At 30.3% G+C, this 20,164-nt stretch overlaps 3 protein-coding genes and 1 non-coding gene across 10 annotated transcripts in view; 1 reads left to right on the forward strand and 3 right to left on the reverse strand.

Annotated features, from left to right (window-relative positions):
• The window catches only part of LOC125826137 (primary amine oxidase-like), a 177,032-nt gene that overhangs the window by 141,180 nt on the left and 15,688 nt on the right, over nucleotides 1–20,164 (reverse strand). The window lies entirely within an intron of this gene.
• LOC125826167 (ATP-dependent Clp protease proteolytic subunit-related protein 2, chloroplastic) overlaps nucleotides 1–20,164 on the forward strand; it is a 231,171-nt gene that overhangs the window by 124,871 nt on the left and 86,136 nt on the right. The window contains exon 1 of one of the 2 annotated variants that reach the window (XM_049505482.1): nucleotides 11,137–11,140. The exons of the other annotated variant lie outside the window; for it this stretch is intronic. The gene's annotated coding sequence lies outside the window, so the exon portion shown is untranslated. Of the gene's footprint in view, nucleotides 1–11,136; nucleotides 11,141–20,164 lie in introns of those variants that run through there. 2 annotated transcript variants of the gene reach the window in all.
• On the reverse strand, nucleotides 6,896–6,968 carry TRNAK-CUU (transfer RNA lysine (anticodon CUU)). Its single transcript has one exon. It is a non-coding gene; the product is annotated as a tRNA-Lys (tRNA).
• LOC125826166 (methylsterol monooxygenase 1-1-like) lies at nucleotides 8,247–13,178 on the reverse strand. 2 transcript variants are annotated; one of them, XR_007442929.1, is made up of 6 exons: nucleotides 12,658–13,178; nucleotides 11,764–12,086; nucleotides 9,089–9,236; nucleotides 8,963–8,995; nucleotides 8,534–8,710; nucleotides 8,411–8,429 (listed from the first exon to the last, which is right to left on the reverse strand). XR_007442929.1 is itself a non-coding variant. In XM_049505480.1 (5 exons), exons 1-5 carry the CDS (start codon nucleotides 12,985–12,987, stop codon nucleotides 8,633–8,635), a joined length of 912 nt encoding a protein of 303 aa, XP_049361437.1. In that variant the 5' UTR covers nucleotides 12,988–13,178; the 3' UTR covers nucleotides 8,247–8,632. The 2 variants fall into 2 exon arrangements, 1 of the variants encoding a protein (XP_049361437.1); XM_049505480.1 differs by having other exon boundaries at nucleotides 8,247–8,710.

Below are 20,164 nucleotides of genomic sequence, written 5' to 3' on the forward strand. Positions count from 1 at the left end.
TCATTTATTCTCAATGCATGCTATTTGTATCATTTGGCGAATGTGGTAATTAAATATTTCCGATTTACATATATGACCTATTGTTAATTAAACACTTTAACTTTTTATAAATCAAGAGGCAACTCAATATCGATCACCGGTGTATATATCTTATAAAGATGTATATTGAATTATTTTCGTCCATTAAAAATTTAAGAGTAATTTCATTTCCACTTTTATTTCTCAATTATCAACATTTAAAAGAATTAATGTTTGACATTTATGCTAAGTTTTATTTATTTAGTCTTATTTTTTCATACTTTAGCATCATTGGACTTGAGCATTTGGTTATAGCAACTAGGGAATTTTCAAACATAACTTTTGTGCCAAGTCTACATCAAAATCAACTTTTTGCTCCTATAAATGGAGAAACACCTATCCCCCTTGATTAACATGGCCCTTCTTTATATATTTTGAGAAGACTCCTCATTGTGGACAAAATGAAATGCTTAATTATATGTATTAATAGTTATGTTTGAAATATAAATATATTCTAAAAACTAATCAACAGATTTTTTCACATGTCATGATATACTTTGCACCAAATTAGTTCAATTCTTGATAAGCTGAATTTATGTGAATCAAAATAAATTTGAGTTATTAAAATGACTAGTTATTAACTCGTCCTATCGTTCAAATCAAATGTGTTATTATATTTTTATAGACTAAGTTTACCATCTTAATTAAATTCCATTGGAATTTAAAATTTTGGAAATTCAATATTGTTGACCTTTTCTTTTGTAGTCATGATGTAAATTTGAATGAGTTACAAATTTTCTGAAAACTCATTCAATTACATAGTCAAAATAAAACAATCTGTCTATTTATTTTATTTTATTTTTTGTCGAGTCACATATAAATTTTTTGAAAGCTCAATCATCTAATAGTCAAATTAACTTTAGGTGGGATATAATTAACTTTACTTTTTTCCACATATAATACAGTACTGTTATATCCCACTTGGGGTCGTTTGGTACATCACATAAAATGAGATGTTTTAAAATTAAATTTGAGATAAAATTTATGTTGTATTTTATTGACAATATAGATTTATTATGATTTTAAAATATCTCATCTAACAATATCTGTTTTGAGATTATTTTATCTCATCTCCTAAATAGGTTAAATGAATTCAGAAATTATAATTTCAAGATAATTTAATTCACGACTTAAATGATCACTCCTAATAATTATTAGTCCATGATCAAAATAATATTACTCGCTCAATTTAATTATGTGACACTTTTTAGTATTTTGTTATCAAAATATTTAGTATATTTCTGTTTATATATATATACTATTTAAAAGAAATTTGGGTTATAGAATCCATATATCTATTTAAATAATCAAACTTTTTTTAAAAAATAAATAAATTGAGTCTTTACAATTTGAATATATAGAAGAAAAAAGACTCAAAATACATTCCTTATATACTAACAATAACAATAATAATATATTGTAATTTCACTAGTGTGGTTTTAGAAGATAGTGTGTACACAAAGTCGTATCTCTATCTTGTGAAGGTTGAGAGTTTTTTCAGATGAACTCTCAATTCAAGTAAAGAATATCAAAATCAAGTATGAAAAATAAATATGATCGTGATGAAGTCTTGATAAAAATAATGGAAAAAGAAATAGTTACAACACAAATAATATATTAATCGAAGCAAAGAACACGTGTAATAATAATATCGAAGAATAAGAGAGTAGATAATGCTTGACTATTATACTAATCTTCTATCTGATCTTCAACCTCCATAACCCCTATATGAGATGTCTCATATCGTATCTAATCACCTCTTCTCAATACTTCTTCAGTCTACCTTTAACTCTCCTCATACCCACCATAATCATTCTCCCGTACACTTTCACTAGGTCATCTGTGCATTTCTTCTTCACATTTTTATAATATCTCAGTCTCACTTCATTCATTTTATCCACCATAAAAGTTACTCCCACCTTATCCCAAATATTTCTTAATCAAAATAGATATCTAGTATGTTTTTTTAAAATCTTTTATGTAAAAATAAGTTGGTTTTAATTTAAAAAACATAAAACCAAAAAATAAATTTATAAACTACTACGTACAACTCCAATATATTCTTTCACTAGGTTTTATAAAGTTTTAAAATTTAATCAATACTTTGAACTTCATATTAGTCCTATAAAAGTAACATAAAATTAGAGGAAATGAGTAAAATCAATATTGCTCCACGTATTTTAAACTATAAGAATTATGATTACATATTGGAATGATTAAAGAACTGTATAATTAACCTATGAATGCTATTTTACCTAGTAGGGTAAAAGTAGAAAAATTGTAATAATGATATAGGTGGTATACTATGTAAGATTCTAATAAAAACATGTGTATGGTTAAGATTGAGATGACAACATTCTTTGTAGATGTCTCCCAAGAGGAGGAAAAAAGAAAAAAAGAAAAAAGGAAAGCTAAAGAATAATAATAATAAAGCCTAAGAAATTATTATGAAAAAATATATATAATAATTAAAGTATAGTATATGTGGATGTGTATAATTCTATTAACTTTTTAAAAGGTAGATTGGGAAAAAAAAGGATGAAATAGCCAATGAGTGAAGAAAGCAAAATAAAATGGAAAAACCATCACCACATGGCTTTAGGACAATAAATCTTGATGAGCCCTTTTCATATTTTTGCTTCCACCTGGATGTCACTTTCTTTTATTGTTTATAATAAATAAATAAATAAATAATAATAACAATAATAATAATAATAATAATAATAATATCTAGCGTGATGTATTGATGGTTTATTACTACAACAACAATATATTCAATGTACTCTTACAATTCATAGCTAGAGACTTATAGTTGTTTAGTAGCAGGATAAAAAAGAAATTCTTCATGTATTAATTTTCATATAACTTATATGATATTTGGTAGGTAGATATGAAATGTATAAAATTAATAAGATGTTTGATTAACAATTAAAAAATTCGCGTAACTAATATATGTATAAGTTATGAGAAAACTTATGATTATTTTATGCAAGATATAAGTGGAATAACTAATTCGTGCATAACTAATACTTGCATAAAATAATACATAGATTCGCTAATAATTAATCTCTACATCAGTAATACATGCATAACTCTAACTAGGGGTGTTCACGGGTCGGTTTGGATCAGTTATTGGGAAAAACTAAAACCAAACCAACTTAATCGATTTTAAAATTATCAAAATCAAACCAAACCAAATATAATATACATTTATCAGTTTGGTGGTTATCGGTTTCGGTTTGGTTTGGTTTGGTTCGGTTATTTGGTTATTAATCATACACGAAAATAAAAGAAAAAATTCATTCAAAATGTGAAAAAAGTGACAACAATCAATTCAAAACAAAAAAAAATAGTTAGAATGATTGAAATTATTAAACTTTCTATCACTGAATTTATTATGATTAAAGCTTTAAAATTCACTATATTGGCTTAAAAGGAAGATAAATTAACATTTTCAGTCCCACAAAGAATTGTCATTGACACTCTTATACATGAAATCAATAAAATAAATGTTTTCACCTTGGCATTTTTGCTTTCAATAAGTAAATTATAAAAAAATTATAATGAAAACATATATGAGATCTTTAAAATTATTTATAAAAATAATATATTAAGTATGTATATTAATAAAATATTTGTCTATAATTCATCGGTTTGGTTCGGTTATTTCTTCGATTTTTTCGAATAAAACTATAACCAAACCAACTACTAACGGTTTTCAAAAATCTAAAACCAAACCCAAATAAAATCGGTTTTATTTTATAGGTTTGATTCGATTTTTCGGTTTGGATCGGTTTTTATCCAAACCGTGAACACCCCGAACTCTAACCAACTATCAAATAACCCCTTAGAATTTGATAAAGATAAAATGTATATGCAGACCTTACTCCTATTTTATAACGATAAAGAGTTTTTTTTTCGAAAAATCCTAAATCCAAGTGAAGTATGTCAAAACAATAGTATGCGTTTTAACGGTTAATTAGAAGCTTATTGATTGAGTAATTTCTACATACATGCAATTAAAATTTTAGTACAGAAGATTACATACATGTAATTTCAATGAAATTTTGTCACTTCGACAAGTAATTTCATGGATGTTACTCGATTATTATTGTTATTTTATTGCATCAAAAGTAAATAAATATTTTTTCTAACAAATAGATTATTTATTTAGCCTTAGTGTCATAATAGTTGTTAAATAATTTTTAGTATTCAAAATGTCACTTAACTTCACCTAAACATCATAGAAAATTTCTTATTTATTTTCTCGTGATTTTATGTGATATTTTAGCAAAATTAAGAGACCTTTTTGTTACAAAACCTAGTTAACGACTAAAGTCTTAGTGACTTTCTTTTGTTACAAATTATTATTTAATAATTCTGATATAATAAAATAAAAATTAAGTGATCATTCGCGAATTAAGTTGATTAATCAAAAGTGTACTTAGGAGCTAAATGTGCTAAGTTGAATGTCACCATTTAGCAAAATTAGATTTGTCAAATAATTAAGGAATCGAAAGCACTATTATCCCTTTAATCAGATACCTACAAATTAATTAACTCACCAAAGATTATGTCTTTTCTTGTTGATTATTATGCAGATTATTTTATAATTTCTATTTGTCACATAGTCAAAAGAAATTTATACAACGTACTAATTGGACTCGATAAATATGAATGTGATTGACACGAAGCCTCTTGTTTCAAGACTATATATTAAAATTAACTCTCACCGTTAAAACAAATTACTAAGTAAATCAATTAATGATACAAAAATATTCTTTTTTTCAAGTGAATTTATGATTTAAAATTTATGAGTTCTGACAATAACTTCAAATTAATAGTATGTAATGATAATCGATTCACAATCAAAAGATTCATTTATACATTTAGTGAGTCGTTTAGTACAAATACAAAATTTGAGCAAAGTTAAGTACTACGTTCACGTGAATTGTTTGTATTCTCCTAAAAATAATTTAGTATTTTCCAATATGCTAGAAAATGACATCACTTATTTTAATCCACAGACACAACATCACCTGGAAAACATTAGCAATTCATAGCATGATTTGCAATTTGCATGTCATTGTCATGAAACAATATAATGACTATGATATATATATATATATATATATATATATATATATATATATATATATTTCTTCATGTAGTATACATTCTGGATATACAATTATGTAAATTGTATACCTTAGAGGTATACAACGTATTGTGCGAATTTTGTGAATGGGTATAAACATGTAGTAGTTTTTTTTACACAACCTTGGGTAACCATGTAAAAGTCCCAAATTCTTTTGAGTAGGACTTATTCATAAAACAAAGTTTTTAGTCATGCTTCAACCTAACAAAGACATGTAAATTTTTAGAAATGCAGACAAGTACATGATGAGATTAAACTTCAGCAAGTACCTAGTGGTGGAGCAAGAATTTTCACTAATAGGGTTCAAAATCTAAAGAAGTGAACGCATGAACTAGGCAAAGGGGTTCGACATCTACTATATATATATATACATGAAAAACAGTTTTAAGAATAGTATAATTTTCCATCGAAGGGGGTTCGAATTAATGAACCCCTTGACCCCAAACTAGCTCTGCCTCTGCAAGTACTTGTAAATATTTTACTATTGTATTATTAACCTAATTATCGTTATAGAAACTCATAAACTTCAAATAAGTATCTGAATACAGAACCAAAAGCTATTAGGTTCATTTTAATCAGTACCTAATGTTGTAACTCCACCCAAGCCCTCATAAATTATTATAGGAAACCCTAATAGTTGAAGTGAGCATGGGCTACTAGTCTAGACTTTGGGCATGTAAATAATTGGGAATGGGACATTTGTGTACCATTTTTAGATGCATAAATGAAATAGCAAAGGCAGGTGAAACTGAAGTTGATTGATGAATGAGCCTAAAATTGAAAAATAGGCCCATCAATACAATCTTATTGGCTTAAACAAAAATAAATTTGAAGCTGATTTTGTCTGCTCTTTTATTAGCAACCTGTGTCACTAGGCAACTCACCCTCTCTCTTGTATAATTGGTTACTACTATTATTATTCACTTACCATGTTTTTTTTTTTTTAAAATTTGTGGGGGGGTGGAGGAGGGCACAAAATTCAATAATACATTAGCCCCATACTTGTACTTGTTAAAGAATAGTTAATTCAAGTCTACATCAACCAACTCTTTGATTCAAAACAAATAGGAAAAAACCAAGAATCATTTTGTGGTTTGTATTTGTATGTATTCTTCAATTCATACACACACAAAAAGGGGAAAGTTACGGATATATACCCTTTGATGAAGTATACACAACGTATACACTGATACGTTATATATAGGTAAGTATAGTATATTTTTGTAAATTAGATTATTGAATGGTACAGATCGGTAATCATCCCCCCCCCCCCCTCCCCCAACTCTTTGATTCAAAACAAATAGGAAAAAACCAAGAATCATTTTGTGGTTTGTATTTTTATGTATTCTTCAATTCATACACACACAAAAAGGGGAAAGTTACGGATATATACCCTTTGACCAACTAATTTTCCAATAGGTAAGTATTGTATATTTTTGTAAATTAGATTATTGAATGGTTCAGATCGGTAATCATCCCCCCCCCCCCCCCCCCCAAATAAAAAGAGATCTCTTACAACAAACAGCCTAGTAAAGACATTGAAACTGACTCTTTTTCTTTTGGGCTGACCCAACAGCTTGGGCTATTGTTTGTGAGGTTGTTGCATGGGAATCAGGTCGGCCCATTAAGAAAAATTAATCTTCCAAATGTTAAAAAAGACGCCCACCGTGGGGCTCGAACCCACGACCACAAGGTTAAGAGCCTTGCGCTCTACCAACTGAGCTAGACGGGCTTTTTGATCCAATAATGTTCACCAGACATTAAAGAATAACAGTTATTTTGCGTCACGACAAATGCTTTTCTTTGAGGAGACCGTGGATGGGGTATGGGGTTCGAGGTGATAGCTCAAATTGTAAAAATTGACTATGAGATCAATCACCTTAGATATTTAACCTTTGTGGCATAATTTGAAACTTTTGTTGCTACTTACTATTTATATGTAAATTTCTAAGAATTAATGAGCAATGACCCAAGAAAATAAGAAATTAAGTTGGGACCTTTGATTTAACAATATTGGGCTCAAGTTTGGTCCAGTTTTGAGTTGATATAGTATGTAATCCAATTGCAAGTTTTAAGTTCCACACCTAAAATTTCATGATAATGTTATAGACTTTCAGTTATGAAATTTGAAACTTCATGATAATGACTAACATGCCATGGAGTTTGAAGATTCATGATAGTAATTAAGCGGTTATTTATGAATATTTGTCACTTCAAAGATTATATCACTAGTCGTGAAGCTGAGGGCAGGTCAACAACACCAATCAATTAAGTATGCCTTAGTTAAAATCGATTATATGAATCATACAAAAGGTTTATCATAGTTACAATTAACTTTTACTTTGGATCATCGAACTTGGTACGATCATTCTCTTTTATCTAGACTTTGAACTTACTTTGTTATTGAAACTCACATGCCAAAGGAGGTATAAAAGCCTTGCATAATTATACGAATTTGATGTAGCATTGTATTATTAAGCCTTTTGATACTTCATGTAAAAGGTAAAGTTCAAACTTAAGGTTGTGTTTGAACATATTTGCCGTGGCAAATAAACAATTTTCTCACTTATTTTCTTGTGTTCGGTAAATATATAGAAAAGATTGTCCAAAAAGTAATTGTATATAGTTTAGGCAAATACCATACAATGAAGGTAGGGGAATGGATGTGTTGGAGGTGAGAAGTAGCCAATTAACACAGAATGCCACATATGAAACTTATTTTCCCCATTCCTACTATAGAAGTCATTTGGATTGTGGTGGGATGAGTGAGATCTCTCCACCCTTAACCCGAGATTTCGATTTCGTGCCCAATGAAAGATCACTGCCCCTAGAAATGGGCGAATCAGGCCCAGGCAGACTACAATGCGAGTACCGAACATTGGGTTGGGAAACAAAGTAAAAACTTAAATGAAAGAGTCATCACATTCTTCCTTTCCCTTCATCTAAAAGAAAAGACACTGCACTTGTTTATCAGTGAAAAGCATTGTGTTAAAAAACATAATAGGATACCATGCAATTCTTTGTTACACTTAAAAAGAAAATGAACTGCATAGTAACACTTTCAGCACAAAACAAATCCACCCTACATGCAATCTTTTGCCTAATCAACCCTCCTACTGCTGATGCAACAGTATGCACTCAGGCTACAAGCTAAACTTCATTTCACAACTTAAAAAGGATTCATGAATACTATCTGCATACAAAACAAATTTTGGGTTCCAAACACTCCTCATGGACAGCAAAGAGCCACTACTCTAGAGGTAGTTACTCATATGCACGATGAAGTTATACTCCTACCTACTGCTTTAACACATTCTGAACAGCAGATGTGGTCAACCTAAAACAAATGATGCGTCCGAGTGTTTTACACTATTAAGGCCTTAGGAGATATAGGACTTAGTCATCTTTGCAATCTTTTGCAAATGTCGCTGAACCTCCATTTTGCTCACCATTGGAATTTGAAGCTCCCTTTAACTGCGGAAACACAACATCATCAGCTAAAAGGCATACATCATTATGGCAAAGAAGCACGGCTTCAAAAATAAACATCAACGCCTACAACTTCATCGACTTGAACCATATGGAAAAAGCTAATTAGTTTCATTATTGACGACAAGTAACAACCATTAGTTAGGTAGCAATATAGTGTTTATATAATGAAATATCCAAGAAGGCGGCAATTTTTCCTTAAAACTACTGAATGAAAAGCAGTCACAGTAGTGATACCTGCTGGAGGACCTTCTTTTGATAGCGATAGCCCTGTGAGATAAGAAGCAGCATAGTGTAAGAATCTGTATGGTTACAAAAAGGAACTTGTAACCCAAAAATAAACACCCACAATACCGAAATCACCTTATCAGTTCCATATATGTAATCGCAGTAGGTGAAAACTGAAGCAAAATTGCTCTGGCTTTGGCCCCCAACATAGTGATGGTAGTCATGGTAATCTGCTCCACCGTAAAAGGGTATATACTTGGTGATACTCCAAGGAAGATCATATCTGAAAGAATGACGAAAATAGATCAGTTAAAACATGCCTCAATCACCATACTAACTCATGTGTGAAGTAGGAGCAATGTAAAAGAACTCTCTATATAAAACATTGCCAGCAAAAGATTTCAACAATATACAGCTAAACTGAGCAATTAAAGAGATCGTTGAAAATCTTGTAAGACAAAAACTTTCTCAGCAGTCAGCTCTGTATAGCATTGACTAGCATCAAAGCAGTAAAAGAGAGTCGAGCAAGATGAGTCAGTAGATCTAAGCCTCTATTTCAAAAATTATTTATTTATTGAGCAGTTGCTTCAATGGGCTCTCCCCGCAAGTTAAATTTAGATTAGACAGGGAATCCTTAGTTCTAAGCGATTACTCAAGTGTAAGCTTGAGTACATCAATTTCCTAACACCAGCAGTTAAAAAGAAATAATCTTGTAAAGAAATAAACAAGCTAATATGAAAAGAAATGATCCCAGCTAACATAGTTAGCAACAATTCACCTGCTACTCCTAATTGGATCTCTGTACATGAATGACTAAACATGACTATGATGCTAAACTATGCCACTTTCCACATTTTGAGTTCCGAAATGCTCAAAATTGATTACATTTACGACAGACTTGTCATAAAAGAGAAGTGTCTCTGTCACTTCTCATCCCATACTATCTCTGTCAATAATTTCCAATATTTAGTATTGACGAATAAGCTGATACTTCAGATGCTGCAACTAAATAAAACTTGTTGAAATTGAGACCAACACATAAATATAATTCTTTAAACATTATATCAATAAGCACCACAATGTTTTTCGTTGTCCAATTGGCAGACCAACAAAGATTCAATGAGAAGCAATTTTATGCGATAAGGTTTAAAAAATAAAACTCTTGTTGTTCAGAGTATTGCCTTATATCTTGCAATATCAACGATTGCAAGAAGATAACATTTGAATAACAAACAAAGATATTGTCATCGAGATACAGTCAGACATAAACAGGTCATCTTTTCTACTCCTAACATACTATTATCATATTCTACAGGAAGCTGCTAGTAGTTATTACATGCACAGCATACACTTGCAAATAGTTGGCGCGTAAAGTGGTACCAAGCACCATCCCTCAAAATAGAAATATTTGCTTAACTTTGCCAACTATTTGCCAATCTTGCTTGCTTTAAGTACAGTCTAGACTGTAGATCATAACCTTATCAATTTCTTTTTTAAAAAAAAAAAAAGAAAGTCCAGTCTAGATCATATCCAATGATAACCAGTCGACAATATTTCTCTTAAAATATCAACTGGGAAAATGAAGTGCATTCTGCAATATATACGTAAACTGCATGCATCTTCTATGACTAAGACATTAGTAGTTTTTATATCTAAATATAGCATTTGCTTGTACAGATTTACTAAGTTATCAGCATCTTCAAGTTCGATACCAAAATATTACTACTTGTCCCGTTCTAAGCAAAATGAAGTGTTGTCTCCAACTTTAGTTCCACAGACTAATTAATTATTGTCGCAAGGCCAAATATGTCAAAAATGGGACCAGCTATCAGAGAAGAAATTGAAAAGTGAAAGCAAGACATGGGTTTCAAAATGCTACATCTATTCCAAAGGACAAAGGTTGGAATGTCGAAAATCAGATGTAACTAGCACTTATCACATACCTTAAAAAGCTGGATCACAAGAGAAAATTAATCTAGTTTGTCGATCCCGGAATATAGCATGAGAAACACCCTAAGAAAATTCTCAAAGCTACTGCCTAGGACTATAGGATCTTACACTAAGGTAATGCTTTTATTCTTTTTTGATGATGATGGTGTCCAGGCTAGCTTGTGCCCATCCTCCACTATTCCACTAGGTACCTGCTAGATTCCATTAGCACAGACCGGTAACTATGCTCACCAAAGCTTAGGAGATGGCAAGAAATCACTTAGTGTTTTTTGTATCCGTAAGATTTTCAACGTGAGACCTCAAAGTTAACATTTTTTTTAATCATATGATATAAAAGATATCACAAAACACAGAGAGTGACTGACGTCTAGACTCTCTGAGGGATTGCATTTTATTTCCATGAAGAACATCTTAACAGTAAAACCAGATGCTATAAGCACCATTTTACATGTCCAACATGCAGTTCACATTTTAGACTTTTGCCACAAACCTTACCAACCGCATCTACCAAAAGCAAAAGAAAATAGCACAGTGACAAGGGGGGGAAGGACCTATGTGGAAATTGAGAAAGAAAAGAACAGAAGAAGACAACTTTTTAATCCTTCTATGGAAAAAGCTATTGTTTCACTTAAAAAGAGATCTCATGCAATTCCATTCACTGCATACAGATTCATCTAGAGATCAAAAAAGCAAACAGTGAACAAAAAAAGGGATAAAGTGATAGTTATTACTGTTAACCCATGATTTGGTCAAATTATCATACTAGAAGATAATCACAAACTTAATCACCAAAAAAGTAACTTTTTAGTACTACTACCATAGTGTGAAAAATCAAAAAGCAAAAGAGCACGCATGCATACCCACTGTGAGTCTCAATAGCCTCAATCTGTCTGAATGCAATCCACAACCAGAATGTAATCATATGACCTGGCGCAATAGCAGGCCCAAGAAACGAGGGGATCCCAAGGATCAAGATTTCTAGCCAGTGAGCATACGGCGCAGCAAAGCCTATTGGAGCTGTGTACTCATGATGAACCTTGTGAATCTTTTCATAACCCCATTTACAATGCAAGAACCTATGGATCCAATAGTTAGTATAGTCCTCCACTATAAAGTATGTTCCCAACTGCAACAGAATTACCCATAACGACGGCAAGGGCAAACTTGTTCTAATCCCAATCATCTACATAGCAAAAAATTCATAAAATAGATCACAATGGGTATCTCAATTTCACATCCTTGATCTAAAATTAACACAAAAATTACAACTTCCATACTGAAAAGTGAAAAACTCAAATCAAACAAACAACAAATCGATCCAAACTAGTTGAATTTGAATCTTCAATATCCATTGAGCTCTATTAGACCCTATTTGATTCCAATAGTCAATAATATTTAGGGGTTCCCTGTGTAAGTCTACTTTTTCTTTTTTGGTTTCCCATCTGAAGTCCAGTGCCCACATTGAGCTTCTAAATCCGGATCACGCACTGCATGACTCCCAACAGGATTTCTCGAACCCAAGACTAGTTAGTCTACTTAAAACTCAATCAAATACACTGGACAATGCACAACCAATTTCAAAAGGAGAATAAACAAGTGGGTATCTTAAATTTGAAACCGTCGATTCAAAGATCAACAAAATAAACAAAAAAAAAACCTTTTCAGATTCAACAAAACCCCATCAAACACATTGCAAAAAGACACCTTTTTTAGTTTTAAAAAAAAAGCATTAAAAGTAAGAGAAAAGTAAGTACCTTTACAGAGGGGTAAGAAACAAGTTGAAGAGGACCAACAACAAGGATGAACATGCGCATAACAACCTTATAACACCTAAACACATCAGATAAAGAAAGATTGACCTTTGGTTGAATTTTGTATGACTGGATTGATTTTCTGAAGAAAATTTCAAGGAAAAGATAATAAAGAGGGACACAAGAGAAGATTAGGAATAGAAAAAGGATATTGTGACAGTAAAGATAGTAATCAGATTTATTAGCAGAGTAGTTAAACCAGATGGTTTCTGCAGTAGTAAGAGATCTTCCAATGGCGGATTCTGCCTCTTGGAGAGTTTTAAAGGGCAACATTGAAAAGGGTATCTCGTAAAATGGGTTGAAAATGGAATTGTTGTTGAATCTTGGAAATTGGTGGAAGTTTTTGAGGGTTTTTTGGTTTTGGAGGAACAGAGGGAGGAGGAAGAAGAAGAAGGAGAAAGGGAAGATTTTTAATAGAATTGAAAGAGAACAAGTGTATAAGCTAAATAGTACAAGACAAGTCCTCCATATTTTTTGTTGGTATCTTATATTCTTTTATGAGCTTATGGAAATAATATCTGGCGGGGGCAAATAGGACAAATTGGAATATAAGGGATTGCAAAAAATATAGGGTGTGTTATCCACTCGAGGGTGTGACTTAGTGTTCAAGAAAATGCGTTGAAAATTATGACGGTTTTGATGGATAAAGTCATCTTATATTTATTGTTATTGAGAGGTGATATGTATTCGTGAAATTAGTCAAAGTATCATGATTATCAAAATGAAATATATATTTGAAGGTGTAGCTTAGTGTTTAATAAAGTGTGTCGAGAATTATGACGATTTTGATGGATAATGTTATCGTATATCTGATGTTGAAAAATGACAAGTATCATAATTATCAAAATGAAAATATATTAACATCTTAGTCAGACACTTCATATCTGTCCCACCGATGATTTTTCAAAATTCTTCGGAATCTCATTTGATAAGATTGCTCTAACCCGATACATCCTATAAAATAGCACTGTTAACCTCAATAACCTTCATACATATACGATAATCATAATTACAATATCTCTTTGGGTGTTCCAAATCTCCCAAAACAATGTCTTTATCCTGATCTCTTTGTTCAAGAGTTTATAGAAGTATGTTAGACGTCTTCTTCTAAACATCTCCTTCTAAGAAGTACTTCTTCCATCAATGCTTAATTATTTTTATCCTTGATACGCTTCACTTTGTCAAGATCACACGCGTGAGAAGAAGTTTGGTGAATAATGAGTTTGCCTTTAAATTTATTTATTTTAAATTAAATTATCAGATAAAGTAATTTACATAGATAAAATATTCAACTTATATTTAAATTTTGATCTTATTTAAAAAAAATTAACAAAAATAGAGTCAGATTCAAAATTTATTTGCAATTACTTGATAAATGGAATAGTAGAAATATATTTGGTACGAAATTTAGTTCATTGACTCCATGGAATAGTCGATGAAGGGTTTTCAATGCAGGTATGTTTGGTACAATTGAATATTCTCATAGCTTTTAAAATTTATAGATACAAGTCATGCTTTATTTATATTTTTTATAAGTGAAATATGTTAAAACAATTATAACCAAATACATTTTAAAACTTTATTTTTAATTTTAACATCATTTAAATTTAAATAATATTTAAAAATTTATATCAAAGTTATTAAATTTTATCGAGCCGAAATAATGCAGCAAACTGAGATATCTGCAGAGGAGAGCCAGAGAATAACATACTTGGAAGCCATGCAATGTTGGGCTTCATGTTTGGGCTGTTGGCCTACTTCCCATATTAGTACAAAGAAGAGCATTTGATAATGCCACTAATTTTTATTTTTTTCTTTATAAAAATAATGCCAGTTGTTTAATATTAAAAAAATTGTGACATGTAACGCATCTTCTTCTTTGTTTTAGAATTTGAAGTACAATTAAATTCAGATCAGCAAGATCCATTAAAAAATAATGCTCTCAACAATTTTTTTTTTCATATTTAGGACTGAAACTCAAAATTTTAATTAAAGGTAAAACAGTCACACGACTACATCACATCTCGTGTTGATTAAAGGCATCTTCTTCATTGATTCCTATTGTAACAAAATAAATAAATAAAGTTAATAAGAACCATCGAATGGAAAAAAAGCAATTATAACAAATTAATAAGTATTATAAGTTTTGTCTTTTGTTCATTATATCATTTTATAAAATCAAAATCAAATCAAAGAAGTTGGTCATGACTCATGAGAGAATCTTTAGGGAAAAAAATAAATGAGTTAGGTGTGCAGTAGTTGGGAAACTTTTTTTCATGTTAAATTAATCAAAATATTTTTAATAGTAATTAGGAAAATATAAGTCTTTTAAGAAATTATGAAAATAACTTTCTTAATACGAATAGTGAAAATAAATTTCGTGAATAGCGTTTTATGTTCATTTATCATCTCTACCCCACACTCCAATTCGACATCCACATAGGGGTGTTCCTGATTTGAATAAAAATCGATTTAAACCGAAAAATCAAATCAAATCGATAAAATAAAATCGATTTTATTTGGGTTTGGTTTGATTTGGTTTTAGATTTTTAAAAATCGATAGTATTTGGTTTGGTTATGATTTTATTCGAAAAAACGGAAGAATAATCGAACCGAACCGAACTATATACATATATTTTATTAATATACATACTTAATATATTATTTTTATAAACAACTTTAAAGATCTTACATATATTTTCATTAAAATTTCTTTATAATTTACTTATTGAAAGCAAAAATGCCCAAGATGAAAACATTTATCTTATTGATTTCATGTATATGAGTGTCTATGACAATTCTTTGTGGGATTGAAAATGTTATTGTCTCTTCCTTCTAGGCCAATTTAGTGAATTTAAAAGTTTTATTGATAGTAAATGTAGTGATCAAAAGTTCAGTAATTTAAGTCATTCTAACTAGTTTTCGTTTTGAATGAATTGTTGTGACTTTTTTCACATTTTCAATGAATTGTTTCTTTTTTTTTGTGTATGGTTAATAACCGAATAACCGAATAACCGAACCAAATCAAACCGAAACCGATAACCACCAAACCGATAAATGTATTATATTTGGTTTGGTTTTGATAATTTTAAAACCGATTAAGTTGGTTTGGTTTTGGTTTTGACCAATAACAGATCCAAACCGACTCGTGAACACCCCTATGACCACACCCACCCCCCCACCTCCTACTCTCCACACCAACCGGCAACACGATTATTCCAACCTTCGGAAGTATTTGTCTAGATTGTATATAAATAACTATATGTTTTTTACTTACTTATCGACAGAAAAAATGAGAGAGTACAAAAAACCACTTATAAGAAAAATATTTTCCAAAAAACTTTTCTTTGGAGAACATCACTGTGCATACCAAACACAATTCTTAATCGGTCACTAGAAAGTGTGATGAGATAAATAAGATATCTTCACTTTTAATCCGATATTTCGCCTTTAAAATTGAAAAATAAAAGAATCTTTGATGGAGTACTTTCTTTTTCATAAATCCTATGTAATAAAATTATACTAAATTAATCGGATTAATAAATTTAAGGAATCTTTTATTACGAATGATCATCAAGGCTCAACTGTCTAGGATGGGCAACTGTGCACAGCGATGGGAAAAACTTCAAGGCTCAACTGTATAGTATGGTGTTAGATGGCACAGTTTTTCCAAGTTATTTCTCGATTAGAAAAGACAGTTCGATACATAAAATATTTAATATTAATTCATTGTAGAATTGGAGAAAGATTGTATTCTAAGGAATTACAATTTGGTAAGGTGTATAAAAATAATGTTGAATATGATGTATCATTAATGTTGTTATTAGTTATGATGAGATTATTTCTTGTACACGATTTGATTTGAAAAGGATATGAAAAATGTTTGGAAGGACAATTGTGTCTTTAACCATGCTAAATATGCATATATTGAAATTTGAAAACTCCTTGCATTGCTAATACAATGATTTGACATGTCTTAGTTATACATAACATAGTACAAATAGAGTGTGTAATGCATTCTATCAAACGATCCCTAAGTGTAATATAGATAGTTTACCTAACACATTGATTCCGCAGTTCAAATACTTAATTTATAGATCACATAGAAATAACTTTATCGTTGCTCCAAGCTAAGCGGACTCACAATCTTGATAATTGGTAAAATATTATATTCGCCCTCGGTGCTTACCTAATACCAAACTATCATAATACGTTTTTCGTCTAAATAGTAAAATGAATTTCTTTTCCTTTTCAAAAATTCCACTTTCTCCTTTTTCTGATCGTGTTTTTGAATATAAGATATTTATCTTTCCTATATACACATATTTATCAATAGACAGTAATTTGTACTTCTTCTGTTTTAATTTATGTGATATCGTTTGATTTGACATAAAATTTTAAAAAAATAAAAAATATTTGAAACTCGTAATTTAAAATAAACTATCTACGTAATCATTTGGATAATTGCTTTTTCTATTTGAATAGGACATTAATTCCCTAGTAATTTCTACGTAATCATGTATCTTAGCTCCACTAAACTCATGCTCAAACTGTCCCCATCTATAATAAGTATACAGTTACATTTCCTAATTGGGTTAGTTTGAAAAATTAATATTTACTCCTAATTAATATGCTAGCTCCATAGGTCTTTGATGACCATAATCTTGTAGTTACATAGGAGATTAGTACAATATCTCTCTTTATTAATTAAAAAATGTAACCAAATCTTCCATCAAAATGCACTTGATTCCTTGGATGATCATACTTTAATTAAAAAGTAAAAATAAATAAATTAAGAATCTACGAGAAGTTGAAAAGGATAAGAAAATCAATCAGGATTATGGTGGGATGAAGATGATTAATTTCTCCATCCTAAATCAAAGGTCTCTTGTTCAAGCTGTTAAAGAGCCTTTTTTTCCTTAAATAAATCTTATACATTACAACAAAAATAATATTTAGCGGCAATAAATATACACATTAACAAAGAGTGATAAGCCTTTACCGGCATTAGTTAATTGTCATTGGATCCAGTGTCGCTATAGGCTTTAGGACATTTACAAAGAGTGCTAAATGCCGCTAAAAATTTATTTTTAGTGACAATTAAGTTATTACCGCTAATTAATTATTGCTAAAGATCATTATTGATATACGACACAAATTTAAATTAATTGAAGTTTTAATGCGAATACCGAACACTAAAAGAAAACGAGGGGTGTAAAAATCAATGAAAGGAGGTAGCTTTCATTGACTGCACTGTGAAACATAATAATGAGATTTTGACTGTGGTGGAGATGAAAAAGATAAGAAAAGAGACCCACACTTTATTGCAAAGTGAAAACACATTCCAATTGGCAATTGCATGCTGTGTATAAAATCATGAATCATATGATATGACTGAAATAAAAATAAATAAATAGATAAATATAACTATATGAATTTTTTTAAAACATCGACCTAACATATTACTTTGAGACCGGGTAAATCAATAGACATAGGTCAATTCAAAATTTTGTTAAAATCAACTATAAAAATTCTTTGTATCCATTCAATTGTGTTGGGATCATTTTATGTCTCGATCGATCATTTTTTGGGACCGACTATGTTGATCTTATAAGTTATAACATGATATTTTGTATATATATGTGTGGAATAATCTAATAATTAATACAAAACTAAATCTCAATAGTCCACTTTCTTTCAAGTGTTTCTTATGTTTGCATTAGTTAGTCAGTCTTATCAAATAATATAGTTAATTAGAGAGAGATCATATCTATGTTTCCACTAATCACACGCATGAATGAATCCAAAATAATTAAAGAAAAGCACTAATATTAAGTGACTGTTTAATCATTTACAATATTCTAAATGTGGAAGAGCGCATGCATGCACTTTTTATTTTTTGACATGACTTACACCATGTAATTAGCCGTTGGATCATGAATTACAATATGTTCAATTAACTTAGTAATTCGGTGTCTGGTATTTATATAAAGACCTCGACTAGTTCGAATTGTATTGTGTAAACTAGTCATGAATAGTTGTTAGTTACGTTGAGTAAACCATATGAGAAATCAACTTCATCTTATAGGTTATGACCTTCAATAATTTAACCATCATTAGATGATAACTGATAACTATAGCTCTAACATTAATTTGTGACCTTATAATTAAATTATTTTTTGTTTCACATAAATATTAGGTGTGAATAAGTGTTTCTGATACTCTATAGGAGATATAATCTTCAAAATTTGAAAGAATGTGGTGATAAAGACTTGACTAGAAGAGCACCTAAATGTAGGAGTGACCTTTCAAATTGATTGAAGTACACTAATTGGACTGTTGAAAAAATGTACTGATAATAATATTCAATGATTACATCAACGAGGATTGTGATAAACTCGTAAATATTCATTCATCCATAATAAGAAAATTTAAGTTTGAGCCTTTGTTATAGAGTCACCTGGAGTGCTTTACTTTCAATATGAGACTTTTCGATGCAACTCTAAATTTAACTGAATTCTAATATGAATATCAAATATCAAACAAAGAAAAAGTAGATTTGCATAAAAGTGTAAAAAGCTAATAAGGGAGAAGAGGGTAGACTTTTTTTTTGAGAAAAAGGGGCATATGTTTGATTTCATCTTTATCTCTTTCAGAAAATTGTGCAAAATCTGTCCACTTTTTTCCTCCAAAGATAGAAAAGTTGAAAAATGTATAGTGTGATATTATTAGGATATCTTAATGATCATGTTGTGGAGCCAACTTATAAGATCATAATTTTGAAGAAGTGAAAAAGAGTCGTCCAAAAAAAGTGAACTTCCTATTTCCTCTGTGATGATGATGTAATTCATCTTAATCATTTGCAATATAGACTAATGGACATGCCTTTACTTTTTTATTTGTTTGTCTGGTTTCAACTTGACACAATATGAAGTTAAAAAAAAGTTCATTTTTTTTAAATCTTGTGACATTACGTAGAATTTATAAAAAAAAATCTACATGTCATATAGAAAGTTGAAATTGAAGAGTAATAACTTTTTTTTTAAAGCAGACTAAAAAGAAAAGTAAGACAAATAAATTGAAACGGAAAGATTGACTATTTTATTTTTTGTCTTTTTGTACACTATTTGATTTTTATAAAAATCTTGTTTCGGATGGGGTCTGCAACTCACGTATAACAGTGCAAATTTCAGAAAAATAGGTTTGATTTACTAATGGAGTCTGCAATTCACTTACTTTAGATGAACGTGTTTGAAGTTCAATTGCCACAGGTTCACGTGAATCTAATAATTTTTGTTCAGACTCTCTGTCACGTTATGAGCCTACACCCTGGGAGGGACTGGCACTTAAGACCATTGTTGGCCTCAAGTGAACCCTTAGCTTGACTTACTTAACTCAGCGGAAGACTTAAATATAAGAAAATATAACTCATGCATACTTAAGAAATAAT

This window comes from Solanum verrucosum, unplaced genomic scaffold (assembly GCF_900185275.1).
Source record: "Solanum verrucosum unplaced genomic scaffold, falcon-dt-bn FXZP01000060.1, whole genome shotgun sequence".
In the NCBI taxonomy this organism is placed as follows: domain Eukaryota; kingdom Viridiplantae; phylum Streptophyta; class Magnoliopsida; order Solanales; family Solanaceae; genus Solanum; species Solanum verrucosum.